This window comes from Oncorhynchus tshawytscha, linkage group LG07, assembly GCF_018296145.1.
Source record: "Oncorhynchus tshawytscha isolate Ot180627B linkage group LG07, Otsh_v2.0, whole genome shotgun sequence".
NCBI classification, from domain to species: Eukaryota; Metazoa; Chordata; class Actinopteri; order Salmoniformes; family Salmonidae; genus Oncorhynchus; species Oncorhynchus tshawytscha.
Genome location: NC_056435.1, coordinates 73,993,202 through 74,020,740, shown reverse-complemented (window position 1 = coordinate 74,020,740; position 27,539 = coordinate 73,993,202). Strand labels below are relative to the sequence as shown.

Below are 27,539 nucleotides of genomic sequence, written 5' to 3'. Positions count from 1 at the left end.
GATTGTGATATGTGATTATTCAACATTGACACTAGTTCATTTTGAATAGTTCAAAAATTACTAGTTTTAAACACTTCAAAGAATCAAACTTCAAATAAGCTAATTGGTATGTAAAGATGTATCTGTCTAGAATGGTGCACCTGGGGAGAACACCATTCTAGACAGAACACCTGGGAGAACACCATTCTAGACAGAACACCATTCTAGACAGAGCACCTGGGAGAACACCATTCTAGACAGAACACCTGGGAGAACACCATTCTAGACAGAACACCATTCTAGACAGAGCACCTGGGAGAACACCATTCTAGACAGAACACCATTCTAGACAGAGCACCTGGGAGAACACCATTCTAGACGGAACACCATTCTAGACAGAGCACCTGGGAGAACACCATTCTAGACAGAGCACCTGGGGAGAACACCATTCTAGACAGAACACCATTCTAGACAGAGCACCTGGGAGAACACCATTCTAGACAGAGCACCATTCTAGACAGAGCACCTGGGGAGAACACCATTCTAGACAGAACACCATTCTAGACAGAGCACCTGGGAGAACACCATTCTAGACAGAGCACCTGGGGAGAACACCATTCTAAACAGAGCACCTGGGGAGAACGCCATTCTAGACAGAGCATCTGGGGAGAACACCATTCTAGACGGAGCATCTGGGGAGAACGCCATTCTAGACGGAGCATCTGGGGAGAACACCATTCTAGACGGAGCATCTGGGGAGAACGCCATTCTAGACGGAGCATCTGGGGAGAACGCCATTCTAGACGGAGCATCTGGGGAGAACGCCATTCTAGACGGAGCATCTGGGGAGAACGCCATTCTAGACGGAGCATCTGGGGAGAACGCCATTCTAGACGGAGCATCTGGGGAGAACGCCATTCTAGACGGAGCATCTGGGGAGAACGCCATTCTAGACGGAGCATCTGGGTAGAACGCCATTCTAGACGGAGCATCTGGGGAGAACGCCATTCTAGACGGAGCACCTGGGGAGAACGCCATTCTAGACGGAGCACCTGGGGAGAACGCCATTCTAGACGGAGCACCTGGGGAGAACGCCATTCTAGACGGAGCATCTGGGGAGAACGCCATTCTAGACGGAGCATCTGGGGAGAACGCCATTCTAGACAGAGCACCTGGGTAGAACACCATTCTGGGGGGAACACCATTCTAGACAGAGCACCTGGGGAGAACACCATTCTAGACAGAGCACCATTCATATGTTTGTCTAAACAACAGCAGATAGTGGTGTAGGTTATTATTACTAAAGCATCATTTCAGATGAACATATAAAACTGCATACCAGCGGTGGCCAACCATTGCTCTACTGATCCCCGATCTACTGGAGGGAACAGACTTCTGTTCCAGACCAGCAGTAGCACACTTGATTATCAACTCATTCAATTTGTTGTATCAGGTGTGTTATTGATGGGCTAAAACAGAGCCCTGCACCCTGCAGTCCTCCAGCAGGCCTCCAGCAGGCCTCCAGCAGGGTCGACCCTGCACACAGCAGGCCTCCAGCAGGGTCGACCCTGCACCCTGCAGTCCTCCAGCATGCCTCCAGCAGGGTCGACCCTGCACACAGCAGGCCTCCAGCAGGGTCGACCCTGCACCCAGTAGACCTCCAGCCTACTCATATAAGTGGAGCTAACATGATGCAGCCCAGACTCCCAGGCTAGCAGTGAGTTAGTGGAGCTAACATGATGCAGTCCAGACTCACAGGCTAGCAGTGAGTTAGTGGAGCTAACATGATGCAGCCCAGACTCCCAGGCTAGCAGTGAGTTAGTGGAGCTAACATGATGCAGCCCAGTCTCCCAGGCTAGCAGTGAGTTAGTGGAGCTAACATGATGCAGTCCAGACTCCCAGGCTAGCAGTGAGTTAGTGGAGCTAACATGATGCAGCCCAGTCTCCCAGGCTAGCAGTGAGTTAGTGGAGCTAACATGATGCAGCCCAGTCTCCCAGGCTAGCAGTGAGTTAGTGGAGCTAACATGATGCAGCCCAGACTCCCAGGCTAGCAGTGAGTTAGTGGAGCTAACATGATGCAGTCCAGACTCCCAGGCTAGCAGTGAGTTAGTGGAGCTAACATGATGCAGCCCAGTCTCCCAGGCTAGCAGTGAGTTAGTGGAGCTAACATGATACAGCCCAGACTCACAGGCTAGCAGTGAGTTAGTGGAGCTAACATGATGCAGTCCAGACTCCCAGGCTAGCAGTGAGTTAGTGGAGCTAACATGATGCAGCCCAGTCTCCCAGGCTAGCAGTGAGTTAGTGGAGCTAACATGATACAGCCCAGACTCACAGGCTAGCAGTGAGTTAGTGGAGCTAACATGATGCAGCCCAGACTCCCAGGCTAGCAGTGAGTTAGTGGAGCTAACATGATGCAGCCCAGACTCCCAGTACAGGCTAGCAGTGAGTTAGTGGAGCTAACATGATACAGCCCAGACTCCCAGTACAGGCTAGCAGTGAGTTAGTGGAGCTAACATGATACAGCCCAGACTCACAGGCTAGCAGTGAGTTAGTGGAGCTAACATGATGCAGCCCAGACTCCCAGGCTAGCAGTGAGTTAGTGGAGCTAACATGATGCAGCCCAGACTCCCAGGCTAGCAGTGAGTTAGTGGAGCTAACATGATACAGCCCAGACTCCCAGTACAGGCTAGCAGTGAGTTAGTGGAGCTAACATGATACAGCCCAGACTCACAGGCTAGCAGTGAGTTAGTGGAGCTAACATGATGCAGCCCAGACTCCCAGGCTAGCAGTGAGTTAGTGGAGCTAACATGATGCAGCCCAGGCTAGCAGTGAGTTAGTGGAGCTAACATGATGCAGCCCAGACTCCCAGTACAGGCTAACAGTGAGTTAGTGGAGCTAACATGATGCAGCCCAGACTCCCAGTACAGGCTAGCAGTGAGTTAGTGGAGCTAACATGATGCAGCCCAGACTCCCAGTACAGGCTAGCAGTGAGTTAGTGGAGCTAACATGATACAGCCCAGACTCCCAGTGCAGGCTAGCAGTGAGTTAGTGGAGCTAACATGATGCAGCCCAGACTCCCAGGCTAGCAGTGAGTTAGTGGAGCTAACATGATGCAGCCCAGACTCCCAGTACAGGCTAGCAGTGAGTTAGTGGAGCTAACATGATGCAGCCCAGACTCCCAGTACAGGCTAGCAGTGAGTTAGTGGAGCTAACATGATACAGCCCAGACTCCCAGTACAGGCTAGCAGGCTAACAGTGAGTTAGTGAAGCTAACATGATACAGCCCAGACTCCCAGTACAGGCTAGCAGTGAGTTAGTGGAGCTAACATGATGCAGCCCAGACTCCCAGTGCAGGCTAGCAGTGAGTTAGTGGAGCTAACATGATGCAGCCCAGACTCCCAGGCTAGCAGTGAGTTAGTGGAGCTAACATGATGCAGCCCAGACTCCCAGACTAGCAGTGAGTTAGTGGAGCTAACATGATGCAGCCCAGACTCCCAGTACAGGCTAGCAGTGAGTTAGTGGAGCTAACATGATGCAGCCCAGACTCCCAGTACAGGCTAGCAGTGAGTTAGTGGAGCTAACATGATGAAGCCCAGACTCCCAGGCTAGCAGTGAGTTAGTGGAGCTAACAGACTCCCAGGCTAGCAGTGAGTTAGTGGAGCTAACATGATGCAGCCCAGACTCCCAGGCTAGCAGTGAGTTAGTGGAGCTAACATGATGCAGCCCAGGCTAGCAGGCTAGCAGTGAGTTAGTGGAGCTAACATGATGCAGCCCAGACTCCCAGGCTAGCAGTGAGTTAGTGGAGCTAACATGATGCAGTCCAGACTCCCAGGCTAGCAGTGAGTTAGTGGAGCTAACATGATGCAGTCCAGACTCCCAGGCTAGCAGTGAGTTAGTGGAGCTAACATGATGCAGCCCAGACTCCCAGGCTAGCAGTGAGTTAGTGGAGCTAACATGATGCAGCCCAGACTCCCAGGCTAGCAGTGAGTTAGTGGAGCTAACATGATGCAGCCCAGGCTCCCAGGCTAGCAGTGAGTTAGTGGAGCTAACATGATACAGCCCAGATTCCCAGTACAGGCTAGCAGTGAGTTAGTGGAGCTAACATGATGCAGCCCAGACTCCCAGTACAGGCTAGCAGTGAGTTAGTGGAGCTAAGATGATGCAGCCCAGACTCCCAGTACAGGCTAGCAGTGAGTTAGTGGAGCTAACATGATGCAGCCCAGACTCCCAGTACAGGCTAGCAGTGAGTTAGTGGAGCTAACATGATGCAGCCCAGACTCCCAGTACAGGCTAGCAGTGAGTTAGTGGAGCTAACATGATGCAGTCCAGACTCCCAGGCTAGCAGTGAGTTAGTGAAGCTAACATGATACAGCCCAGACTCACAGGCTAGCAGTGAGTTAGTGGAGCTAACATGATACAGCCCAGACTCCCAGTACAGGCTAGCAGTGAGTTAGTGGAGCTAACATGATACAGCCCAGACTCACAGGCTAGCAGTGAGTTAGTGGAGCTAACATGATGCAGCCCAGACTCCCAGGCTAGCAGTGAGTTAGTGGAGCTAACATGATGCAGCCCAGGCTAGCAGTGAGTTAGTGGAGCTAACATGATGCAGCCCAGACTCCCAGTACAGGCTAACAGTGAGTTAGTGGAGCTAACATGATGCAGCCCAGACTCCCAGTACAGGCTAGCAGTGAGTTAGTGGAGCTAACATGATGCAGCCCAGACTCCCAGTACAGGCTAGCAGTGAGTTAGTGGAGCTAACATGATGCAGCCCAGACTCCCAGTGCAGGCTAGCAGTGAGTTAGTGGAGCTAACATGATGCAGCCCAGACTCCCAGGCTAGCAGTGAGTTAGTGGAGCTAACATGATGCAGCCCAGACTCCCAGTACAGGCTAGCAGTGAGTTAGTGGAGCTAACATGATGCAGCCCAGACTCCCAGTACAGGCTAGCAGTGAGTTAGTGGAGCTAACATGATACAGCCCAGACTCCCAGTACAGGCTAGCAGGCTAACAGTGAGTTAGTGAAGCTAACATGATACAGCCCAGACTCCCAGTACAGGCTAGCAGTGAGTTAGTGGAGCTAACATGATGCAGCCCAGACTCCCAGTGCAGGCTAGCAGTGAGTTAGTGGAGCTAACATGATGCAGCCCAGACTCCCAGGCTAGCAGTGAGTTAGTGGAGCTAACATGATGCAGCCCAGACTCCCAGTACAGGCTAGCAGTGAGTTAGTGGAGCTAACATGATGCAGCCCAGACTCCCAGTACAGGCTAGCAGTGAGTTAGTGGAGCTAACATGATGCAGTCCAGACTCCCAGGCTAGCAGTGAGTTAGTGAAGCTAACATGATGCAACCCAGACTCCCAGTACAGGCTAACAGTGAGTTAGTGGAGCTAACATGATGCAGCCCAGACTCCCAGGCTAGCAGTGAGTTAGTGGAGCTAATATGATGCAGTCCAGACTCCCAGTACAGGCTAGCAGTGAGTTAGTGGAGCTAACATGATGCAGCCCAGACTCCCAGTACAGGCTAGCAGTGAGTTAGTGGAGCTAACATGATGCAGTCCAGACTCCCAGGCTAGCAGTGAGTTAGTGGAGCTAACATGATGCAGCCCAGACTCCCAGTACAGGCTAGCAGTGAGTTAGTGGAGCTAACATGATGCAGTCCAGACTCCCAGTACAGGCTAGCAGTGAGTTAGTGGAGCTAACATGATGCAGCCCAGACTCCCAGTACAGGCTAGCAGTGAGTTAGTGGAGCTAACATGATGCAGCCCAGACTCCCAGTACAGGCTAGCAGTGAGTTAGTGGAGCTAACATGATGCAGCCCAGACTCCCAGTACAGGCTAGCAGTGAGTTAGTGGAGCTAACATGATGCAGCCCAGACTCCCAGTACAGGCTAGCAGTGAGTTAGTGGAGCTAACATGATGCAGCCCAGACTCCCAGGGCTAGCAGTGAGTTAGTGGAGCTAACATGATGCAGTCCAGACTCCCAGGCTAGCAGTTAGTTAGTGGAGCTAACATGATGCAGCCCAGACTCCCAGTACAGGCTAGCAGTGAGTTAGTGGAGCTAACATGATGCAGCCCAGACTCCCAGTACAGGCTAGCAGTGAGTTAGTGGAGCTAACATGATGCAGTCCAGACTCCCAGGCTAGCAGTGAGTTAGTGGAGCTAACATGATGCAGCCCAGACTCCCAGGCTAGCAGTGAGTTAGTGGAGCTAACATGATGCAGCCCAGACTCCCAGGCTAGCAGTGAGTTAGTGGAGCTAACATGATGCAGCCCAGGCTACAGGCTAGCAGGAGTTAGTGGAGCTAACATGATGCAGCCCAGACTCCCAGGCTAGCAGTGAGTTAGTGGAGCTAACATGATGCAGCCCAGACTCCCAGTACAGGCTAGCAGTGAGTTAGTGGAGCTAACATGATGCAGCCCAGACTCCCAGGCTAGCAGTGAGTTAGTGGAGCTAACATGATGCAGTCCAGACTCCCAGGCTAGCAGTGAGTTAGTGGAGCTAACATGATGCAGCCCAGACTCCCAGTACAGGCTAGCAGTGAGTTAGTGGAGCTAACATGATGCAGCCCAGACTCCCAGTACAGGCTAGCAGTGAGTTAGTGGAGCTAACATGATGCAGTCCAGACTCCCAGGCTAGCAGTGAGTTAGTGGAGCTAACATGATGCAGTCCAGACTCCCAGGCTAGCAGTGAGTTAGTGGAGCTAACATGATGCAGTCCAGACTCCCAGTACAGGCTAGCAGTGAGTTAGTGGAGCTAACATGATGCAGCCCAGACTCCCAGTACAGGCTAGCAGTGAGTTAGTGGAGCTAACATGATGCAGTCCAGACTCCCAGTACAGGCTAGCAGTGAGTTAGTGGAGCTAACATGATGCAGCCCAGACTCCCAGTACAGGCTAGCAGTGAGTTAGTGGAGCTAACATGATGCAGTCCAGACTCCCAGGCTAGCAGTGAGTTAGTGGAGCTAACATGATGCAGTCCAGACTCCCAGGCTAGCAGTGAGTTAGTGGAGCTAACATGATGCAGTCCAGACTCCCAGTACAGGCTAGCAGTGAGTTAGTGGAGCTAACATGATGCAGCCCAGACTCCCATTACAGGCTAGCAGTGAGTTAGTGGAGCTAACATGATGCAGTCCAGACTCCCAGGCTAGCAGTGAGTTAGTGGAGCTAACATGATGCAGCCCAGACTCCCAGGCTAGCAGTGAGTTAGTGGAGCTAACAGGATACAGCCCAGACTCCCAGGCTGTTAGTGGAGCAGGCAGAGTGCACTATGATAAGGGGTCTGATATGAACAGGTTTGACACATTTTTCAGAAATACCGAAACGAACATATTCTAGTATCTAAAAAGTACAGAAGTTTCGGTAGACCGAATATGTGTGTTGATGGATGGGGACTACAGCTCTTATGCCAGAAAGTGTGTCAGAGACTGCCTGGAGGGCTGCTGGTAACACTCTGCCCGGTAAGCTCTCCTGACACCTAATGGGATATCTGTCAAAGCTGTGACACAGATATCAGCTACACACCAGGATATTACACTGCAGATTAGTATCCATCAGAGAGAGAGAGAGACTGAGAAAGGGAAGAGAGAGACTGAGAAAGGAATGGAGGGATAGGTGCGTATGTGATACGGCATGGACAGAGGAGAAATCAAAGGCCTCGACTGAGAACCAACCTCTACATTAGAGATGCTTCAGGTAGCATACTACAGCAGACAGCTTGTTGAATAACCCGGAAAATCAACAGAAAATGGTGGCTGATGTTCGGTGGTCAGCCACCATCTTCTAATGAGTGTTGGTCTATTTTCTTTTGAGGGGGGAATACGAGAGGGAGGAAGTGTTTCTCTGACACCTCCACCCCTCTTTACTAAACACTCTGCTCTCACTTCCGTGTGTGTGTGTGTGTGTGTGTGTGTGTGTGTGTGTGTGTGTGTGTGTGTGTGTGTGTGTGTGTGCGCGTGTGCGCGCACGGGGGGCAGGGTTTCTGTTAGGGGAATGTGGTGTCGAACAACGTGACCTGTAAGATTTAAATTTACCGACCATTTTAGAAATTTACCCAACTCCTATGCATTGTGGGTCCATAACCCATGAGGGTGTCCCCACACTGTGCTCAGGACAGAAGTCACATGTAGATTGTGGTCATTTATTAATGAAACGGCTAATAAAACTGCTTTTTCAAACATTTGCCACAATGCAATTTGAAGGAAAACACCATTCTAGACAGAGCACCTGGGAGAACACCATTCTAGACAGAGCACCTGGGGAGAACACCATTCTAGACAGAGCACCTGGGAGAACACCATTCTAGACAGAGCACCTGGGAGAACACCATTCTAGACAGAGCACCTGGGGAGACACCATTCTGGGGAGAACACCATTCTAGACAGAGCACCTGGGAGAACACCATTCTAGACAGAGCACCTGGGGAGAACACCATTCTAGACAGAGCACCTGGGGAGAACACCATTCTGGGGAGAACACCATTCTAGACAGAGCACCTGGGAGAACACCATTCTAGACAGAGCACCTGGGGAGAACACCATTCTAGACAGAGCACCTGGGGAGAACACCATTCTAGACAGAGCACCTGGGGAGAACACCATTCTAGACAGAGCACCTGGGGAGAACACCATTCTAGACAGAGCACCTGGGGAGAACACCATTCTAGACAGAGCACCTGGGGAGAACACCATTCTAGACAGAGCACCTGGGGAGAACACCATTCTAGACAGAGCACCTGGGGAGAACACCATTCTAGACAGAGCACCTGGGGAGAACACCATTCTAGACAGAGCACCTGGGGAGAACACCATTCTAGACGGAGCACCTGGGGAGAACACCATTCTAGACGGAGCACCTGGGGAGAACACCATTCTAGACGGAGCACCTGGGGAGAACACCATTCTAGACGGAGCACCTGGGGAGAACACCATTCTAGACGGAGCACCTGGGGAGAACACCATTCTAGACAGAGCACCTGGGGAGAACACCATTCTAGACAGAGCACCTGGGGAGAACACCATTCTAGACAGAGCACCTGGGGAGAACACCATTCTAGACGGAGCACCTGGGGAGAACACCATTCTAGGGAGCACCTGGGGAGAACACCATTCTAGACAGAGCACCTGGGGAGAACACCATTCTGGGGAGAACACCATTCTAGACAGAGCACCTGGGAGAACACCATTCTAGACAGAGCACCTGGGGAGAACACCATTCTAGACAGAGCACCTGGGGAGAACACCATTCTGGGGAGAACACCATTCTAGACAGAGCACCTGGGAGAACACCATTCTAGACAGAGCACCTGGGGAGAACACCATTCTAGACAGAGCACCTGGGGAGAACACCATTCTAGACAGAGCACCTGGGGAGAACACCATTCTAGACGGAGCACCTGGGGAGAACACCATTCTAGATGGAGCACCTGGGGAGAACACCATTCTAGACGGAGCACCTGGGGAGAACACCATTCTAGACGGAGCACCTGGGGAGAACACCATTCTAGACGGAGCACCTGGGGAGAACACCATTCTAGACGGAGCACCTGGGGAGAACACCATTCTAGACGGAGCACCTGGGGAGAACACCATTCTAGACGGAGCACCTGGGGAGAACACCATTCTAGACGGAGCACCTGGGGAGAACACCATTCTAGACGGAGCACCTGGGGAGAACACCATTCTAGACGGAGCACCTGGGGAGAACACCATTCTAGACGGAGCACCTGGGGAGAACACCATTCTAGACGGAGCACCTGGGGAGAACACCATTCTAGACGGAGCACCTGGGGGAACACCATTCTAGACGGAGCACCTGGGGAGAACACCATTCTAGACGGAGCACCTGGGAGAACACCATTCTAAACAGAGCACCTGGGGAGAACACCATTCTAGACGGAGCACCTGATAGCGGTTCCATATTTTACAGAAATTATAGGTGGTGGATCCAATAGAACGGGAGAGAAATGACATAGTGGTGGATCCAATAGGGAAGTAAATGGAAATACATTTGCCAAAGTTATATAATTACACCTGTCTGTACAGAAATGCATTTAAATCATTCTAAATCCTTTACCAGAAAGCATAACTTCGTCACAGAGGAATCGAGGATCATTAGCTTTTTAAATGGCTTTAGATTGTTTCATATCACATGCTCATAGGCCTATTTAGGAAGCCCGTAATTTAGGCAGCATGATTGGCAATATTCCAACGGCTGATTATCGAGTTGCGGCTGTCACTGTAAAACATCTCAAATATGTTTGAAGATAAGATGTCTTGAGTATAATTTAAAATGTTGAGACAAGAAGAAGGGGAGGGGTATGTGGTGAAGTCTCTCTCCAAAATGGCTCAGTTTTCTCCCGCCAATTCTTGCTCATTCGTTTTCGTTGACTGAATTCGTTCCTATTGTCTGTTTTGTGCTGTCGGCAATAGGTGATTGATTCGGTGTCCTTGGAGGGAGGGAGGGATCCTCACCACAGCTCTCTCTCTCCCCTCAGACTGACCATCAGATGCAGGCCATCAGTCACTCGGATGTGCCTCACAAGTAAAACGACAAATTATATATTACCGGTGTGATAATTTACCTAAAATGTTTTGATATCATTTCTAAATGGTCAGAATAACAACATTGGCAAGTCAATTCAAGTATAGCCAATATGCAGTGATAATGTATTGGGTCTATAGCCTACTGAACAGTGATAATGTATTGGGTCTATGGCCTACTGAGCATAGCCAATATGCAGGGATAAACCTCATTGCTACAGAACTGTTTTTAATTGGTTAATGTTGCATAGGCTTATGTTATTTAAGTCATTAAAAACATCTGAGCGGTAGATCTTGCATTTTGGCTCGGTGAAAACATCTTGCATTTTGACTCAGTGAAAACATCTTGCATTTTGGCTCGGTGATCTTAACTCAGAAAAGGATGGTGACCTTTTTATTTCACCTTTATTTAGCCAGGTAGGCACGTTGAGAACAAACCTCTGATCTAAACAAAGTAAACAGGCTAAATTGTTCAAACAGTCGGGGGAGGACAGGAGGGTGTATTGTCAATTTGACAATAGCTGCGTCTATATTAGGTTTTTATTGGCCAATACATTTAAGTGAGCCCCCCTCTTTTCTCAGTCAATACCAAGGGGGCAGGGTTTCGGTCTAGAAACAGTGTTTTGACTGCTCCTACAGTTTTGTTTTGGTACTTCAGTTTAACTGATGCTCGGCCCAGAAAGACAATTACCATAGACTGCCACAGAGAAGTCAGATTTGGCAATTCCTAATAAGACACCTAGTCATCACCATTGTGCACAAAACATCCATTGAATCATTAAAATAATTGTGACTCATTTCAGGAACTTCACAGGTGAGGCCTTTGAATGTAAAATATGCTTTTGGGCAAAAATTCTGACGTTTGATTGCAAATTTGGGGAGGGAGTTGAGAGAGGACAGAAGGCTGTTGAATAAAAACACCTGTCTCCGGATTAAATCTTCAAACTAAGGGCAACCATGGCATTCGTGACAGAGGGAGAAGCGTTCATCCATGTATTCGAGTAAGAGTGTCTAGCTAGCTACATTTTCAGATATTATACATTTTCAAATTTTGTCAATTTCATTTTCATTGCAAGTTAAAGGGTACTGTTAGCTAGCTAGCTAACTTTAGCTCACTAGCTAAAATTACGTGTATGATCCGTGTATCTCAGAAATCCGTTTGCATTGTTAGTTGTAGCCTAATGTTAGCTAGCTAGCTAAAAAGTAATTTTACTCCATAGAGACGTGAAGGAGAAGCTCGTCGGATGTTGATCTCTTCTCGGCTGAGAAGATTGAAAAATTGAACCTACTGTAGTTGGTTAGCTTTAGATAACTGCAGTTTCATGCATGGTGGCTAGCTATGACAATCAGTTTGTATTGCTAGTAGTATGGGTTTGGATTATTTCTGCGTTCAAAACAACTGAGAACTCGGAATTGGGAACTCGGTAATCTTTGACTTCATTACTTTCAAGACAACTGGCAACTCCAGCTCCGACTGGGAAAAATAGTTTTGAATGGTCATCCAACTCGAAATTCCAACTCGAGAACACTTTCCGACCGGAAGATCACTGACGTCATGATTTGACCTCGTATTTTTCCAAATTCCCAGTTGTCTTGAAAGCAGCATCAGGCTCATTGTTCAGCTAGCTAGCTACGTGACCCATCAAGTTAGCCAGGTGAGTCTGGGTGTGATTACAGCCATATATTGGAGTTCTTGAACACGTCTAGACAATAGTGGCCCATCCACTTAACTAGATGTGTATATATCGTTTCTTTCACACAACCCATCAGTTTAGATAAGTGCGTCTGGTTAAGAATCATCTAATAATTAGAAAAAACATTTTTTTTTTAAATGTTTGATATTGCTACTATGCAAGTAACCATTTCACCCTACCGTTTGCACCTTCTGTATGCTAAGCATGTGAGACAGTGTGTGTTTACCAGAGATGGTAATGTAAAGATCAACATGACCTGCACCAAAGTCAGATTAGGATATAGGCCAAGGACTAGATAGTGTATTTTTGCTTCTACTTTCACCACTATTAGTCTTTGATTGTTTACTACACTACCTTACCCACTCTGTTTAGTACATGGCCTCACATGTGAATCCTTAAAGAGATGGGTGAGGCTAAGGCTTAAGAGGGTGTAAACGAATGGGTGTAGACAAAGTACATTCAAGGGCCATTTTCTCAAAAGTGGGGTTACAAGTTTATCAACTCTAAAAACATAATTACTTTCCCATTATTCCTCAACTGTAGTGTATGATATACCATTTTTCTAGATCTGAGTCTCTACTTTTAACCAACGTTTACATTTTTTTTTTTTTTTTTTTTTTTTTTACACGTACAGATGTTGCTACATAGAACCGATTCAAGCCGGTCGCTGAGGCCGATTTAAAAAAATAATAATACAAATAATATACAAATTCTAATAATAATAATTTTACATCTCTCACAGCCAAAGATATTAACATTTTACATTCATCCAATGTCTGTCATGTTTTTGGATAACATGATGACGTCGTCGCTGCTCCCTGAGCGCTCGTGATTCTGGTCCGTTTAAACCAGATGCAAGCCCGCCAAAGACGGTCCATGAATCGAGGAACGCAAATGTGAGTAGAATACCTTCAAAACAACGGTCGGACATCTTGGACGCAGTCTCCAGTTCTTGTTTTACCTCAGTGGTCAATACTCCAAATTCCTAAAGGTCATTTGGGATCTCCTCTGAGAACCCCATTCCCTAAATGGGATCTCCTCTGAGAACCCCATTCCCTAAATGGGATCTCCTCTGAGAACCCCATTCCCTAAATGGGATCTCCTCTGAGAACCCCATTCCCTAAATGGGATCTCCTCTGAGAACCCCATTCCCTAAATGGGATCTCCTCTGAGAACCCCATTCCCTAAATGGGATCTCCTCTGAGAACCCCATTCCCTAAATGGGATCCCCATTCCCTAAATGGGATCTCCTCTGAGAACCCCATTCCCTAAATGGGATCTCCTCTGAGAACCCCATTCCCTAAATGGGACCTCCTCTGAGAACCCCATTCCCTAAATGGGACCTCCTCTGAGAACCCCATTCCCTAAATGGGACCTCCTCTGAGAACCCCATTCCCTAAATGGGACCTCCTCTGAGAACCCCATTCTCTAAATGGTAGCCAGATAGCGCCACAGTCAACAGTGACACTCGAATCTCAGAGAACGATTCATTATGACCACTTCCTTCCATTTGAATATTTGAGGAAGATGTTGTTGATTTTTAGGTTAAAAAAAACAATTTTGTTTTTAACTAGCTAGTTAGCCACCGTAACTAGCTAGTTAGCTACTCAAACCAATGCTCATAATACTGCGACAGAGTCATCAAAAGGTAGTAGAACGCTATGTCTGTTCTTACCTTGATCGTCAGTATTAGCTACTCTTTGACCATATGTCTTTCGTCTCACTACAAATAATACATATGTGTCCGGGCAACGTTGTTCTGCACTAAAATGACTGTTGACTGATGTGAGCTATTGAAAATGCAAGCAGCATGTGATGAGACCAGTTACAGAATATATGACAATAAAAAAAAATAAAAAAACCATAACAATAACAACCGTGACTGATTGTAATACAGTCAGCATTACTATTCCATATTAACCCACCTGAACGAGACTTTTGCACAAACTAAGAATATTCCACTTAATTGAAACGATGAGGTAATATTGAATGTATCACACATGTGTTAAATAAATGTGGTAGCTGCAAGCCGTCTGTGTTCACATCCATCTCAGTCCAATCGTCAAAGACTGCTACAGTATAGGGGGACTAGCTGGAGGTTCAGATCTCCTGGAGAGTTTACCCTCCTGTAGCTTAACAACCAGCTAGTGATTAGAATCAGGTGCACTAGATGGTAACTCCAGGAGAGCCCTGTATCAGATCATACTGAGTCTTGAGTCTCAGGACTCTATCTGGTCCTGATTGGATCATCCTCATCGTGGTACTCCAGACCTCTGGGTCCTGATTGGACCATCCTCATCTTGGTACTCCAGACCTCTGGGTCCTGATTGGATCATCCTCATCGTGGTACTCCAGACCTCCGGGTCCTGATTGGATCATCCTCATAGTGGTACTCCAGACCTCCGGGTCCTGATTGGAGCATCCTAGCCAGAGCAGTGTGCGGGTGTCTTATCTCAATGTTCATTTCTCTACCATAAGCCGTCTTCAATGTTGTTGTTTTTTAGAATATCGCAGTATGTCCAACCGACCTCACAACCGCAGACCACATGTAACCACGCTAGCTCAGGACCTCCACATCCGGCTTCTTCACCTACCGGCTTCTTCACCTACCCACCTACCTGGAAAGCTGATGGAACTTTGGAGTATTTCTGTCTGTAATAAAGCCTTTTTGTGGGGAAAAACTCATTCTGATTGGCTGGGCCTGGCTCCCAAGTGGGTGGACCTATGGCTGGAAGATGTGCATTGTTGTGATTCTGAATGGTCAGATAGCTAGCAACAATGACACGAAGCTGCCTTGTGGGGACTGGTAGGTGGCTGGTTTCAGTTCGTTGTGTCTTGTTATTGTTACCATGTCTTGTTGTGAGGTGTTTTGACTGTCGTCATGTTTAACAATGCAACAATGTATTTGAGAGACAAAAATTGCTCATTGTGCAAATGTGTTTATGTTTTCAAACATTTTGGACACTAAATATAGTTTACATGTTGTCAACAATCTAAGGCAACCACGTCTGTTTTTCCCCGTAGTTGCACAAGCGTTAGGTTGGTTGCTAAACTTCTCTAGCAACTAATGCAAAAAGAATTAACGACTGGGTCGTGTCTGTAGCAACATGAAACTAAATCATGAAGGACCAGGTTTTTGTACTGTACTTCAACAGCAGATGTACCGACATTGAAGGGGTTGATGTAGGGAAAAATGTGGCCCTAACACACACACACACACACACACACACACACACACACACACACACACGCTCCAGTTTAACTGAGCCATGATGATGACTGTGTGTGTGTGCAGGGCTGTAGGACACAGAGGTACAGATCTTTGGATTTTTGTTAAAAATGATATATACACAAAAGTATGTGGACACCCCTTCAAAGGAGCAACAACGGCTCAACCGCGAATTGGAAGCGACGTCAACACAAGAACTGTTCGTCGGGAGATTCATGAAATGGGTTTCCATGGCCGAGCAACCGCACACGAGCCTAAGATCACCATGCGCAATGCCAAGCGTCTGCTGGAGTGGTGTAAAACACTCCGCCATGGGACTCTGGAGCAGTGATACCCGTTCACTGGAGTGATGAATCACGCTTCACCATCTGGCAGTCTGATGGACGAATCTGGTGTTGCCAGGAGACCGCTACCTGCACGAATGCATAGTGCCAACTGTAAAGTTTGGTGGAAGAGGAATAATGGTCTGGGGCTGTTTTTCATGGTTCGGGCAAGGTCCCTTAATTCCAGTGAAGGGAAATCTTAACGCTACAGCATACAATGATATTCTAGAGGATTCTGTGCTTCCAACTTTGTGGCAACAGTTTGGGGAAGGCCCTTTCCTGTTTCAGCATGACAATTCCCCCGTGCACAAAGCGAGGTCCATACAGAAATTGTTTGTCGAGATCAGTGTGAAAGAACTTGACTGGCCTGCACAGAGCGCTGACCTCGACCCTATCGAACACCTTTGGGATGAATTGGAACACCGTCTGCGAGCCAGGTCTAATCGCCCAACATCAGTGCCCGACCGCACTAATGCTCTTGTGGCTGAATGGAAGCAAGTCCCCGCGTCAATGTTCCAACATCTAGTGGAAAGCCTTCCCAGAAGAGTGGAAGCTGTTATAGCAGCAAAGGGGGGACCAACTCCATATTAATGGCCATCATTTTGGAATTAGGTGTTCGACGAGCTGGTGTCCACATTCTTCTGGTCATGTAGTTTTTATTTATTTCATTTTTCCAACAATTGTTTACAGATTATTACACTGAATTATAAGTGAAATGATAAAATTCCAGAAAATGATGTCTTGGCTTTAGAAGCTTCTGAAAGGCTAATTGACATCATTTGAGTCAATTGGAGGTGTACCTGTGGATGTATTTCAAGGCCTACCTTCAAACTTGGTGCCTCTTTGCTTGACATCATGGGAAAATCAGAAATCATCCATGACCTCACCTCAGAAAATAAATTGTAGACCTCCCAAGTCTGGTTCATCCTTGGGAGCAATTTCCAAATGCCTGAAGGTACCACGTTTATCTGTACAAACAATAGTACGCAAGTATAAACACCATGGGAGCAGACAGCTGTCATACCGCTCAGGGAGGAGAGCATCTCCTAGAGATGAATGTACTTTGGTGCAAAAAGTGCAAATCAATGCCGGAACAGCAGCAAAGGACCTTATGAAGATGCTGGAGGAAACAGGTACAAAAGTATCTATATCCACAGTAAAATGAGTCCTATATCAACATAACCTGAAAGATATTACTGCACTGTTTGAGTTAGAGGTCGACTGATTATGATTTTTCAACGCCGATACCGATTTTTGGAGGACCAAAAAAGCCAATACCGATTTTAATCTGCCAATTTAAAAAATAATAATAAAGATTTTAAAACATTTTAAAATGTATTTGTAATAATGACAATTACAACAATACTGAATGAACACTTATTTTAACTTAATATAATACATCAATAAAATCAATTTAGCCTCAAATAAATAATGAAACATGTTCAATTTGGTTTAAATAATGCAAAAACAAAGTGTTGGAGTAGAAAGTAAAAGTGCAATATGTGCCATGTAAAAAAGCTAACGTTTCAGTTCCTTGCTCAGAACACATGAAAGCTGGTGGTTCCTTTTAACATGAGTCTTCAATATTCCCAGCTAAGAAGTTTTAGGTTGTAGTTATTATAGGACTATTTCCCTCTACCATTTGTATTTCATATACCTTTGACTATTGGATGTTCTTATAGGCACTTTAGTATTGCCAGTGTAACAGTATAGCTTCTGTCCCTCTCCTCGCTCCTCCCTGGGCTCGAACCAGGAACACAATGACAACAGCCACCATCGAAGCAGCGTTACCCATGCAGAGCAAGGGAAACAACCACTCCAAGTCTCAGAGCGAGTGACGTTTGAAACGCTATTAGCGCGCGCTAACTAGCCAGCCATTTCACATCGGTTACACCAGCCTCATCTCGGGAGTTGATAGGCTTGAAGCCATAAACAGCGCAATGCTTGACGCACAAAGAAGAGCTGCTGGCAAAACACACTAAAGTGCTGTTTGAATGAATGTTTATGCGCCTGCTTCTGCCTACCACCGCTCAGTCAGATTATACGCAACGCAGGACACGCTATTTTAATTTAATTTTTATTTTACTAGGCAAGTAAGTTAAGAACAAATTCTTATTTGCAATGACGGCCTAGGAACAGTGGGTTAACTGCCTGTTCAGGGGCAGAACGACAGATTTGTACCTTGTCAGCTCGGGGATTTGAACTTGCAACCTTCCGGTTACTAGTCCAACGCTCTAACCACTAGGCTACCCTGCCTAGATAATATCTAGTAATATAATCAACCATGTGTAGTTAACTAGTGATTATGATTGTTTTTTATAAGATAAGTTTAATGCTAGCTAGCAACTTACCTTGGCTTACTGCATTCGCGGAACAGGCAGTCAGTCTCCTTGTGGAGTGCAATGGTCGTTATTGCTTTGGACTAGTTAACTGTAAGGTTGCAAGATTGGATTCCCCCAAGCTGACAAGATGAAAATCTGTCATTCTGCCCCTGAACGAGGCAGTTAACCCACTGTTCCTAGGCCGTCATTGTAAATAAGAATGTGTTCTTAACTGACTTGCCTAGTTAAATAAAGGTGTAAAATCGGTGTCCAAAAATACCGATTTACGATTATGAAAACTTGAAATCGGCCCTAATTAATCAGCCGACCTCTAGTTGGAATACACAAGTATTTCACTACACCCACAATAACATCTGCTAAACATGTGACCAATAACATTTGATTTGAATTAAGCACATTAATCCATTGTACAAGAGCCTAACTGGGATACATAAACAGAGTTTCAAGTGTCACTTTTGATAATGGTGTTTTCCGCTAATGGAACATTTGTGCTTATAGTCTAATACCATGTGCTTATAGTCTACTACCATGTGTTTATAGTCTAATACCATGTGTTTATAATCTAATACCATGTGCTTATAGTCTAATACCATGTGCTTATAGTCTAATACCATGTGCTTATAGTCTAATACCATGTGCTTATAGTCTAATACCATGTGCTTATAGCCTACTGCCATGTGCTTATAGCCTACTGCCATGTGCTTATAGCCTACTGCCATGTGCTTATAGCCTACTGCCATGTGCTTATAGCCTACTGCCATGTGCTTATAGCCTACTGCCATGTGCTTATAGCCTACTGCCATGTGCTTATAGCCTACTGCCATGTGCTTATAGCCTACTGCCATGTGCTTATAGCCTACTGCCATGTGCTTATAGCCTACTGCCATGTGCTTATAGTCTAATGCCATGTGCTTTACTATCATTACTTATAGTGCTTATAGTCTAATACCATGTGCTTTACTATCATTACTAATAGTTTATCAATATTATAAGCTTAAAAAACCTCTTAGGGAGGCTGCGAATTTTCGCAGCTTTTTGTTAAAAATCGCGATATTTCAGCGTCCTGCTACTCATGCCAGGAATATAGTATATGCATATGATCAGGGTGTTTTCTATACACACACACTTAAGTCTCTAAAACTGGTTAAATCGTGTCTGTGGCTAGAACATAACGTGTTTAGGAGTCAAAATCCTTCGAAAAACTGCTCACCCAAAACACAAAAATAATATCCATCCGCCAGTCAATGTATTGTCTAAGGCGAAAGAAAATACTTATCAAGCCCCTGTAAACGCCTACAGCTTCCACACGATGTCGCCAATGCTGTCATTTTGGGCCTGGTTTATCCTTGGTTTGGTGACGTATAAGCACTTCCTTTCATCGAGTACACCACAGGATGTTATGAAACTGAAAACATGGACGATGATTTCAAGACTTGCTGCTATCGAATACAGATCGCCCCGTGATCAATCTAATAGACTATTAACGTTTAATACCTAAAGTTGGTTTAGAAAAGTAATTTGAAGTGATTTGTAAAAGTATATAGGTAACTTTTTTGTAATTTTAAAAAGTGACGTTGCGTCATGTAAAGGGGCATTTTTCTGGATCAGACCGGTCGTCAGCAAATCACATTTTGGGTATACAATGACGGATTTAATCGGGGGAAAGACCCAATTGTGATGTTTATGTGACATATAGGAGTGCCAAGAAAGAAGCTCGTCAAAGGTAATGAATGTTTTATATTTTATTTCTGCGTTTTGGGTAGCGCCGGCTACCGCTAAATCTGTTGTTTTGTTGACGGTCTGGTATTCTGGGGGGTGCATGCTATCAGATATTCGCTTCTCATGCTTTCGCCGAAAAGCATTTTACAAATCTGACTTGGTGGCTAGATTCACAACGAGTGTAGCTTTAATTCACTACCTTGCATTTGTGTTTTAATGAAAGTTTGAGTTTTATCGAAAACAATAAGTGGCGCTCTAAAATATCCGCTGATTTGATCCCGCCAGAGGAACATCCTCCCTAACAAGTTTTAACGTTCTGATCTGTTGCGTCTGCCACACTGCGTTAAAAAAATGTTTTTGTATTCATTTGGGATCTATCCCATCCCACAACTGTCCCAGACTGTTTGGAATATTTATTTCTCGCACAGAATAGAATAGGATGAATTTTGTACTATGGGGGATAGTAGATTGACATAGGCTAGTGCTTTTTTCTGTTCATTAGGCCTACTCATCAGTTGCGTCATCAACTCATCTTGTTGGCTGACGAAAAGTACACATGGAAAGTTCTTTCAATATGCTCCTCGGAATTGGATAATTCAGCAGTTGCGTCCCCGATGTGTCTGTCTTCACTTGTAGCCTGTGAGATCAGGTGATGGAGCACACAGCACTCCGGGAGAAGCGCACAACGGCCACTGGCCACAAAAGGCATGGATTCTTTTTTTTTTTTACCTTTTTTTTGCATTACGGCCACAGAGAGGTGATGCCGCCATGTAATTCGAGGCTGTATCAAGTGTCAAATTGTGAATCAGTGGTTGATGAAGTGCGCAAACAAACTAAGCAGAGCCTTTTTAAAGGAACTTTTTTCAAAATCATCATTAGTCGCATCTTGCAGCCTAAAAAATAAATGTTTAAACGTATAGCCCAACGTTTGTAGAACAACTTTCTATTTTATTCAGCTTTTTTCAATTGTTTTCTTCATACTATAAAATAATGCCATGGAATTCTAAGCAAATCTAGTCTGCTAAATGAACTAGTGTAGCCTACAGCCATTTGGCATAGCCACATCAGGACCTGATCTGATAAGGACAACTCCGAGATAAGGACAACTCAGAGTATGTTATTCTGTTCTTCTGAAATAAACTAAATTTTCTTCATTTCATGTTTCTTTAGACCTGTCTAAAATAAATAATGGATTTATTGTGATGGTGTAGACTATATTACATGGATTTATTGTGATGGTGTAGACTATATTACATGGATTTATTGTGATGGTGTAGACTATATGGATTTATTAGACTTTAAGTGTAGATGTTCCAAAGGTCTGCATCAGTGGCTTGTAGTCTGTGTGTGGAAGCCAGGAGATGTAAAATGTGTGTGGAAGCCAGGAGATGTAAAATGTGTTTGGAAGCCAGGAGATGTAAAATGTCTTATGTTAATTAACGGTCAAGTACTGTGAGACTGACAGTTATGTGCATGACAATCACCATCTTACGAAATTTCGTGACCGCCACAGCCCTAGCTGTAACGTAACAAAAGGTGGAAAAAGTCAAGGGGTCTGAATACTTTCCGAATGCACAGTGGTTGCTCAACTAAAGGTTTTGAGATTATGCTGCGGGACTTCGAGGTAATTCGTGGTTTAGTACGGTACCCTGCATCACTGGTTCATTGCTCCAGACCACCACAAGGGGGAGTTAGAGCACTGATTATGCTTTTGGATCCCAAGGCGCTACTGTGTCTAACTGACAATGAATGGGCGACATAAACCTAAATAGAAACTGATAATTGTGCACAACTTCAGTATTACTTACTAATACTGTTGTTACACTAAGGTTTTTATTCTAAGAGAGACGTAGACTACAATTAGGGTGTGGAAATGTTAGGATTATTTTGCTCTACTGTAGTACTGTAGCCTACTCCCGACCGGTCACATTGTACAGCGCCCAAGTGGCGCAGTGGTCTAAGACACTGCATTGCAGTGCAAACTGCCCTGCTACAGATGCTGGTTCAATACCCGTGCCGGCCGTGACTGGGAGCCATGAGTCGACAAACCAACTTTATTTACAAATTAGTTACAATTTCTCACCCCACGTTCAAGAATGGCCCTTATTTGAAAACAAAATAATCTCCAAAATATATATAGATAGATTTTTTTTTAACAAAGCGATTTATTATTATTATTAAAGACACAACAAATATTGTGGTTAAATTCAAATATACTAATTGATGTATAAAATAAAATAAAAACGTTATCAATTGGAACCTTTTAATAACATGGAAGTGTTAAAAAAAAAAAGGTGTTATTGTTGTTAACGAGAGGCATCTCTACAGTCCCTGTTTCGAATCCAGGCTGTATTACATTGGGAGTCCCATAGGGAGGGTTTGGCTGGCCGGGATGTCCTTGTCTAAAAAAAAATAGGCAAGGTGGGCTTATGGTTTCTCTCCCTCTAAATACAACAGTAAATATTTTGGCCTTTATTCAGATTACAATCGCTCACTTTCGTTTTTTTGAAAACGAAATTATCTTAAATATCGTGATTATAATATACCTACCCGCTGTGATCAACTATTTCAGCACCGTTTCCCACTGCTCTGAGACAAGCATGGAGTAACTAAAATGTTCAATTATGTTCCATGATATTCTTAAAATATATATATATATATATATATGTTGACTGAAATATGTTCTTTCTGATAGTCTTCTAATAAAGAAATGTTTTGGTTATCCTGAGCTGGACACCATGTACAATTTTGAGTTTAGTTAATTAGAATAATTTCTCTTGATCAAATAATATTTTTTATATGATGATTCAGGAATGTAAATCTTATCTGTTTCTAACTACAGACACAATTTCAGAACAATCTGAGATGGTTTCTGGTGCTTTTTGAGGTGGAACGACTCTGGTAACCTAGCTGTAATTACTGACTGCCACCCATAGAGGGCGCCACTGCACTGCACCACGAACAAAGATATTCCTTTCTCTCTGCCACTACATTACTAGAGACCTTGGTTATAAGGGCAATGTGGATGTATCCTAGAGGTTTGGGTTAACTGTGATAAAATGAGAGTACTGTTGATAATGTGACCCTGCTATAAACTAGCATCCTGTCCAGGGGGTGTACTGGTACATCAAGCTGCCTCACTACAGAAACAGGAGGTGGGCTCCTTTTGAGCCTTTCTGGCTTTCACAAGCTTCTTTAACGTGTGTGTGTGTGTGTGTGTGTGTGTGTGTGTGTGTGTGTGTGTGTGTGTGTAGATGCTGCAGGACTGTGCGAAGGCTCGGAGGGAGGTGGATCTTCACTGTAGGGCATCGCCCTGTTCCACCATCGTACGCATCGTGGACGTCTTTGAAAACCTCTACCAGGGCAGGAAGTGTCTGCTCATAGTCATGGAATGGTGGGTGCTACACGACACTGCCCACATTTAAAAATACACACACTTGGGACAAAAAAAAAGAGGATTGTGCTAGAAATTCGGGAGACGGTGGTTATATGGTTTGGACGTAGCCTAACACATGATGTAGGCTAACACATGACGTAGGCTAACGCATGACGTAGGCTAACGCATGACGTAGGCTAACGCATGACGTAGGCTAACGCATGACGTAGGCTAACGCATGACGTAGGCTGACGTAGGCTAACGCATGACGTAGGCTAACGCAGGCTAAGGCTGACATGACGTAGGCTGACGCACATGACGTAGGCTAACGCACATGACGTAGGCTAACGCATGACGTAGGCTAACGCATGACGTAGGCTAACGCATGACGTAGGCTAACGCACATGACGTAGGCTAACGCACATGACGTAGGCTAACGCATGACGTAGGCTAACGCATGACGTAGGCTAACGCATGACGTAGGCTAACGCATGACGTAGGCTAACGCATGACGTAGGCTAACGCATGACGTAGGCTAACACATGACGTAGGCTAACACATGACGTAGGCTAACACATGACGTAGGCTAACACATGACGTAGCCATGTCTGTTCTTCGAAATATATTCCCAATTTAAATGTTTTCTCAAACATGTTTTATGTTCTCTATTATGCTGTGCCGTTGTGAGAGCCATAGGAGGGAACATTGTAGAATAATAGTGAAGTCATCAAAACCTATGAAATAACGTTTATGGAATCATGTAGTAACCAAAAAAGTGTTAAAAAAAAATATACATGATTTTAGATTATTCAAATGCAGCCACCTGTTCTTGAAATATATTCCCAATTTAAATGTTTTCTCAAACATGTTTTATGTTCTCTATTATGCTGTGCCGTTGTGAGAGCCATAGGAGGGAACATTGTAGAATAATAGTGAAGTCATCAAAACCTATGAAATAACGTTTATGGAATCATGTAGTAACCAAAAAAGTGTTAAAAAAAAATATACATCGATTTTAGATTATTCAAAGCAGCCACCCTTTGCCTTGATGACATCTTTGTACACTCTACATGATTCCACATGTGTTATTTCATCGTTTTGATGTCTTCACTATGTTTCTGCAATGTAGAAAATAGTCAAAATAAAGAAAACCCCTTGAAAGAGTAGGTGTGTCCAAACTTTTGACTGGTACTGTACATAAAAAATAATTATTTGATGAAAAGGTGTATTTGGCCTTACTGCTATGAGCCCATACTGCTGTGAGCCCATACTGCTGTGAGCCCATACTGCTGTGAGCCCATACTGCTGTGAGCCCATACTGCTGTGAGCCCATACTGCTGTGAGCCCATACTGCTGTGAGCCCATAAAAACGCATAAAAGATCTGGAAACATTATTTCTCTACTCCTTCAATTGTATGTGGCATCCCTTTGCATACACGGTTTACAACCAGTTTCACGTTGTTGACCGCATTACTTTGTTATAGAAACACAAACAAATCATTCATTTTTTTTATATTTTCATATTTATAATAATCAGGATGTTTTGTCTAAAAGTGAAGTCTCCAATTCAACGGCTCAGACACGAGACAAACACGACCGTTCAAAAGTTTGACTTTAATATGTCGGTAAACACACCAGCCGGCTGGTCTGCGCGTGCTCTGAGGACACGGCTTGGGATGCCGTCTGAGCCGGCAAAGTAGCATGTTGAGTTAAATGAAGCTGATTGGTTTCTTCTAAACCAGGTTAGTTCCGTTGACTGACTGTTCTATTTCCACTAACGAGGCGTGAGAGATATCAAACCACTGAACTTCTTCTTCTCTCTCTCACACACACCGGGGTGTACATTCTCATGGTGTGGTAATCGCTGTCACTTGGGGATGGTGTTTTTTGTGGTCACAGCATTCACAGCAGCAGTAGCAGCAGTTTTCAATAGCTTTTCATGACTGTCACAGCGTTTGATGTTAGAAAAGGCAACATTTCCAATGCATTTTTCTTAATTGTGTTTTGAGGTTGTTGGTTGGTTGAGCCTGTTCACATGACTGGTGCAGATAATTAAGATGGTCTCTCTGTCTGTCAGGTTTTTTTTCTCTCTCTCTCTCTCTCTCTCTTTTTTTCATCTCTTCTAAGGTCTTGTTTTTTCTTCTGTTTCTCTTTCTGAATGACTGAAACTAACCCCAGAGAGATGGGAGGGGGGTGTTGGGGTTAGTTTACTGGAAAGCTGCCAGAGATGACACGTTCTGACAAACACTTGGTTTTGTTTCAGACCCTTCCGCCTGTAGCATGCAGAGTGGTGTGTGTGTGGTCTACCTCATCGTGAGAATCGAGATTAGATTTACTATAATTCGGCCCTAACCGTGTGTGTGTGTGTGTGTGTGTGTGTGTGTTACAGCATGGATGGGGGAGAGCTGTTCAGTCGTATCCAGGACAGAGGAGACCAGGCCTTCACAGAGAGAGGTAGAACACACACAGACACAGAGGCAAAAACGTTATCTGTTTGCTAACTTTGTGTGTGTATTTCAGAGGCCTCTGATATCATGAAGAGTATAGGAGAGGCCATTCAGTTCCTTCATGCCATCAACATCGCTCACAGAGATGTCAAGGTACCTAACCCCTGCCCCTCGACCTCTAACCCCTTACCGCTGACTTGTAAGCTTCCCCTTCTGATATCGCTGACTCTAAAATATGATTATATAACCATAGTGACTGACCTCTCTCTCTCTCTCCCCCCTGTAGCCAGAGAACCTACTGTATTTATCTAAGAGGCCTAATGCGCTGCTGAAACTGACAGACTTTGGTTTTGCTAAAGAGACCACCACACACAACTCACTGGTCACCCCTTGCTACACACCATACTACGTTGGTAAGGACACGCACCGACCCACGCACCTCACACTCATCTTGCTTGAACGATACAGAATGTACCATTAGGATAGTTTACGGTCTTGAATTTTCTCTGTCTCTTCAGAGGGCTTTATGTTTACAAATGAAATAAACAGAACAAACAAAAAAACATTAGAAATGAACAGTGAACATTGCAAAGTGTTTGTATGATCAGCTGCGTCCAGTGTCTCAACAATGTTGCCAATAGTTGTATTACTAATAGTGAGGGGAAGATCAATATTGGTGATATGTATCTCGTTCTCTCTTAGCTCCAGAGGTGTTGGGACCAGAGAAGTATGATAAGTCATGTGACATGTGGTCGCTAGGAGTCATCATGTACATCCTGTAAGTAACCTGTTAACTTTACACTCCTACCCCCCATACGGTGGCTTGTGAAAGTATCCACCCCCCTTGGCATTTCTCCTATTTTGTTGCCTTATAACCTGGATTTTTTTTTTTTTTTGGGGGAGAGATGTATCATTTGATTTGCACAACATGCCAACCACTTTGAAGATGCAAAATATGTTTTATTGTGAAAAACTGAACTTGAACGTGCATAACTATTCACCCCCAAAAGGGGATGTTTGGCACTGCGTGAGAGAAATGATGGTCACACCAGATACTGACTGGTTTTCTGACTTTGTAGAGTCACCCTTTTGCAGCAATTACAGCTGCAAGTCTATTGGGGTATGTCTCTATAAGCTTGGCACATCTAGCCACTGGGATTTTTGACCATTCTTCAAGGCAAAACTGCTCCTTCAAGTTGGATGGGTTCTGCTGATGTACAGCAATCTTTAAGTCATACCACAGATTCTCAATTGGATTGAGGTCTGGGCTTTGACTAGGCCATTCCAAGACCTTTAAATGTTTCCCCTTAAACCACTTGAGTGTTGCTTTAGCAGTATGTTTAGGGTCATTGTCCTGCTGGAAGGTGAACCTCCGTCCCAGTCTCAAATCTCTGGAAGACTGACAGGTTTCCCTCAAGAATTTCCCTGTAATTAGCTCCATCCATCATTGCTTCAATTCTGACCAGTTTTCCAGTCCCTGCTGATGAAAAATATGGTGTTCTCGGGGTGATGAGGTGTTTGCGCCAGACATAGCTTTTTCCTTGATGGCCAAAATGCTCAATTTTAGCCTCATCTGACCAGAGTACCTTCTTCCATATGTTTGGGAAGGCTCCCATGCCTTTTGGTGAACACCAAACGTGTTTGCTTATTTTTTTCTTTAAGCAATGGCTTTTTTCTGGACACTCTTCCGTAAAGCCCAGCTCTGTGGAGTGTACGGCTTAGTGGTCCTATGGACAGATACTCCAATCTCCGCAGCTCCTTCAACTTTGTTGCCTCTCCTTGCCTGTTCCATAATCTTTCCATGTTTTAATAATGGATTTAATGATGCTCTGTGGGATGTTCAAAGTTTCAGATATTTTTTTTCTAACCCAACCCTGATCTGTACTTCTCCACAACTTT

At 45.0% G+C, this 27,539-nt stretch overlaps 1 protein-coding gene across 2 annotated transcripts in view; it reads left to right on the top strand.

Moving 5' to 3' along the window:
* Nucleotides 1-27,539, top strand: part of LOC112239434 (MAP kinase-activated protein kinase 2) — a 51,994-nt gene that overhangs the window by 3,258 nt on the left and 21,197 nt on the right. For both annotated transcript variants that reach the window (XM_042324965.1, XM_042324964.1), the window contains exons 2-6: nt 23,072-23,211; nt 25,583-25,647; nt 25,714-25,793; nt 25,927-26,053; nt 26,343-26,418. In XM_042324965.1, coding sequence (XP_042180899.1) covers nt 23,072-23,211; nt 25,583-25,647; nt 25,714-25,793; nt 25,927-26,053; nt 26,343-26,418 — 488 coding nt within the window. The remainder of the gene's footprint in view (nt 1-23,071; nt 23,212-25,582; nt 25,648-25,713; nt 25,794-25,926; nt 26,054-26,342; nt 26,419-27,539) is intronic.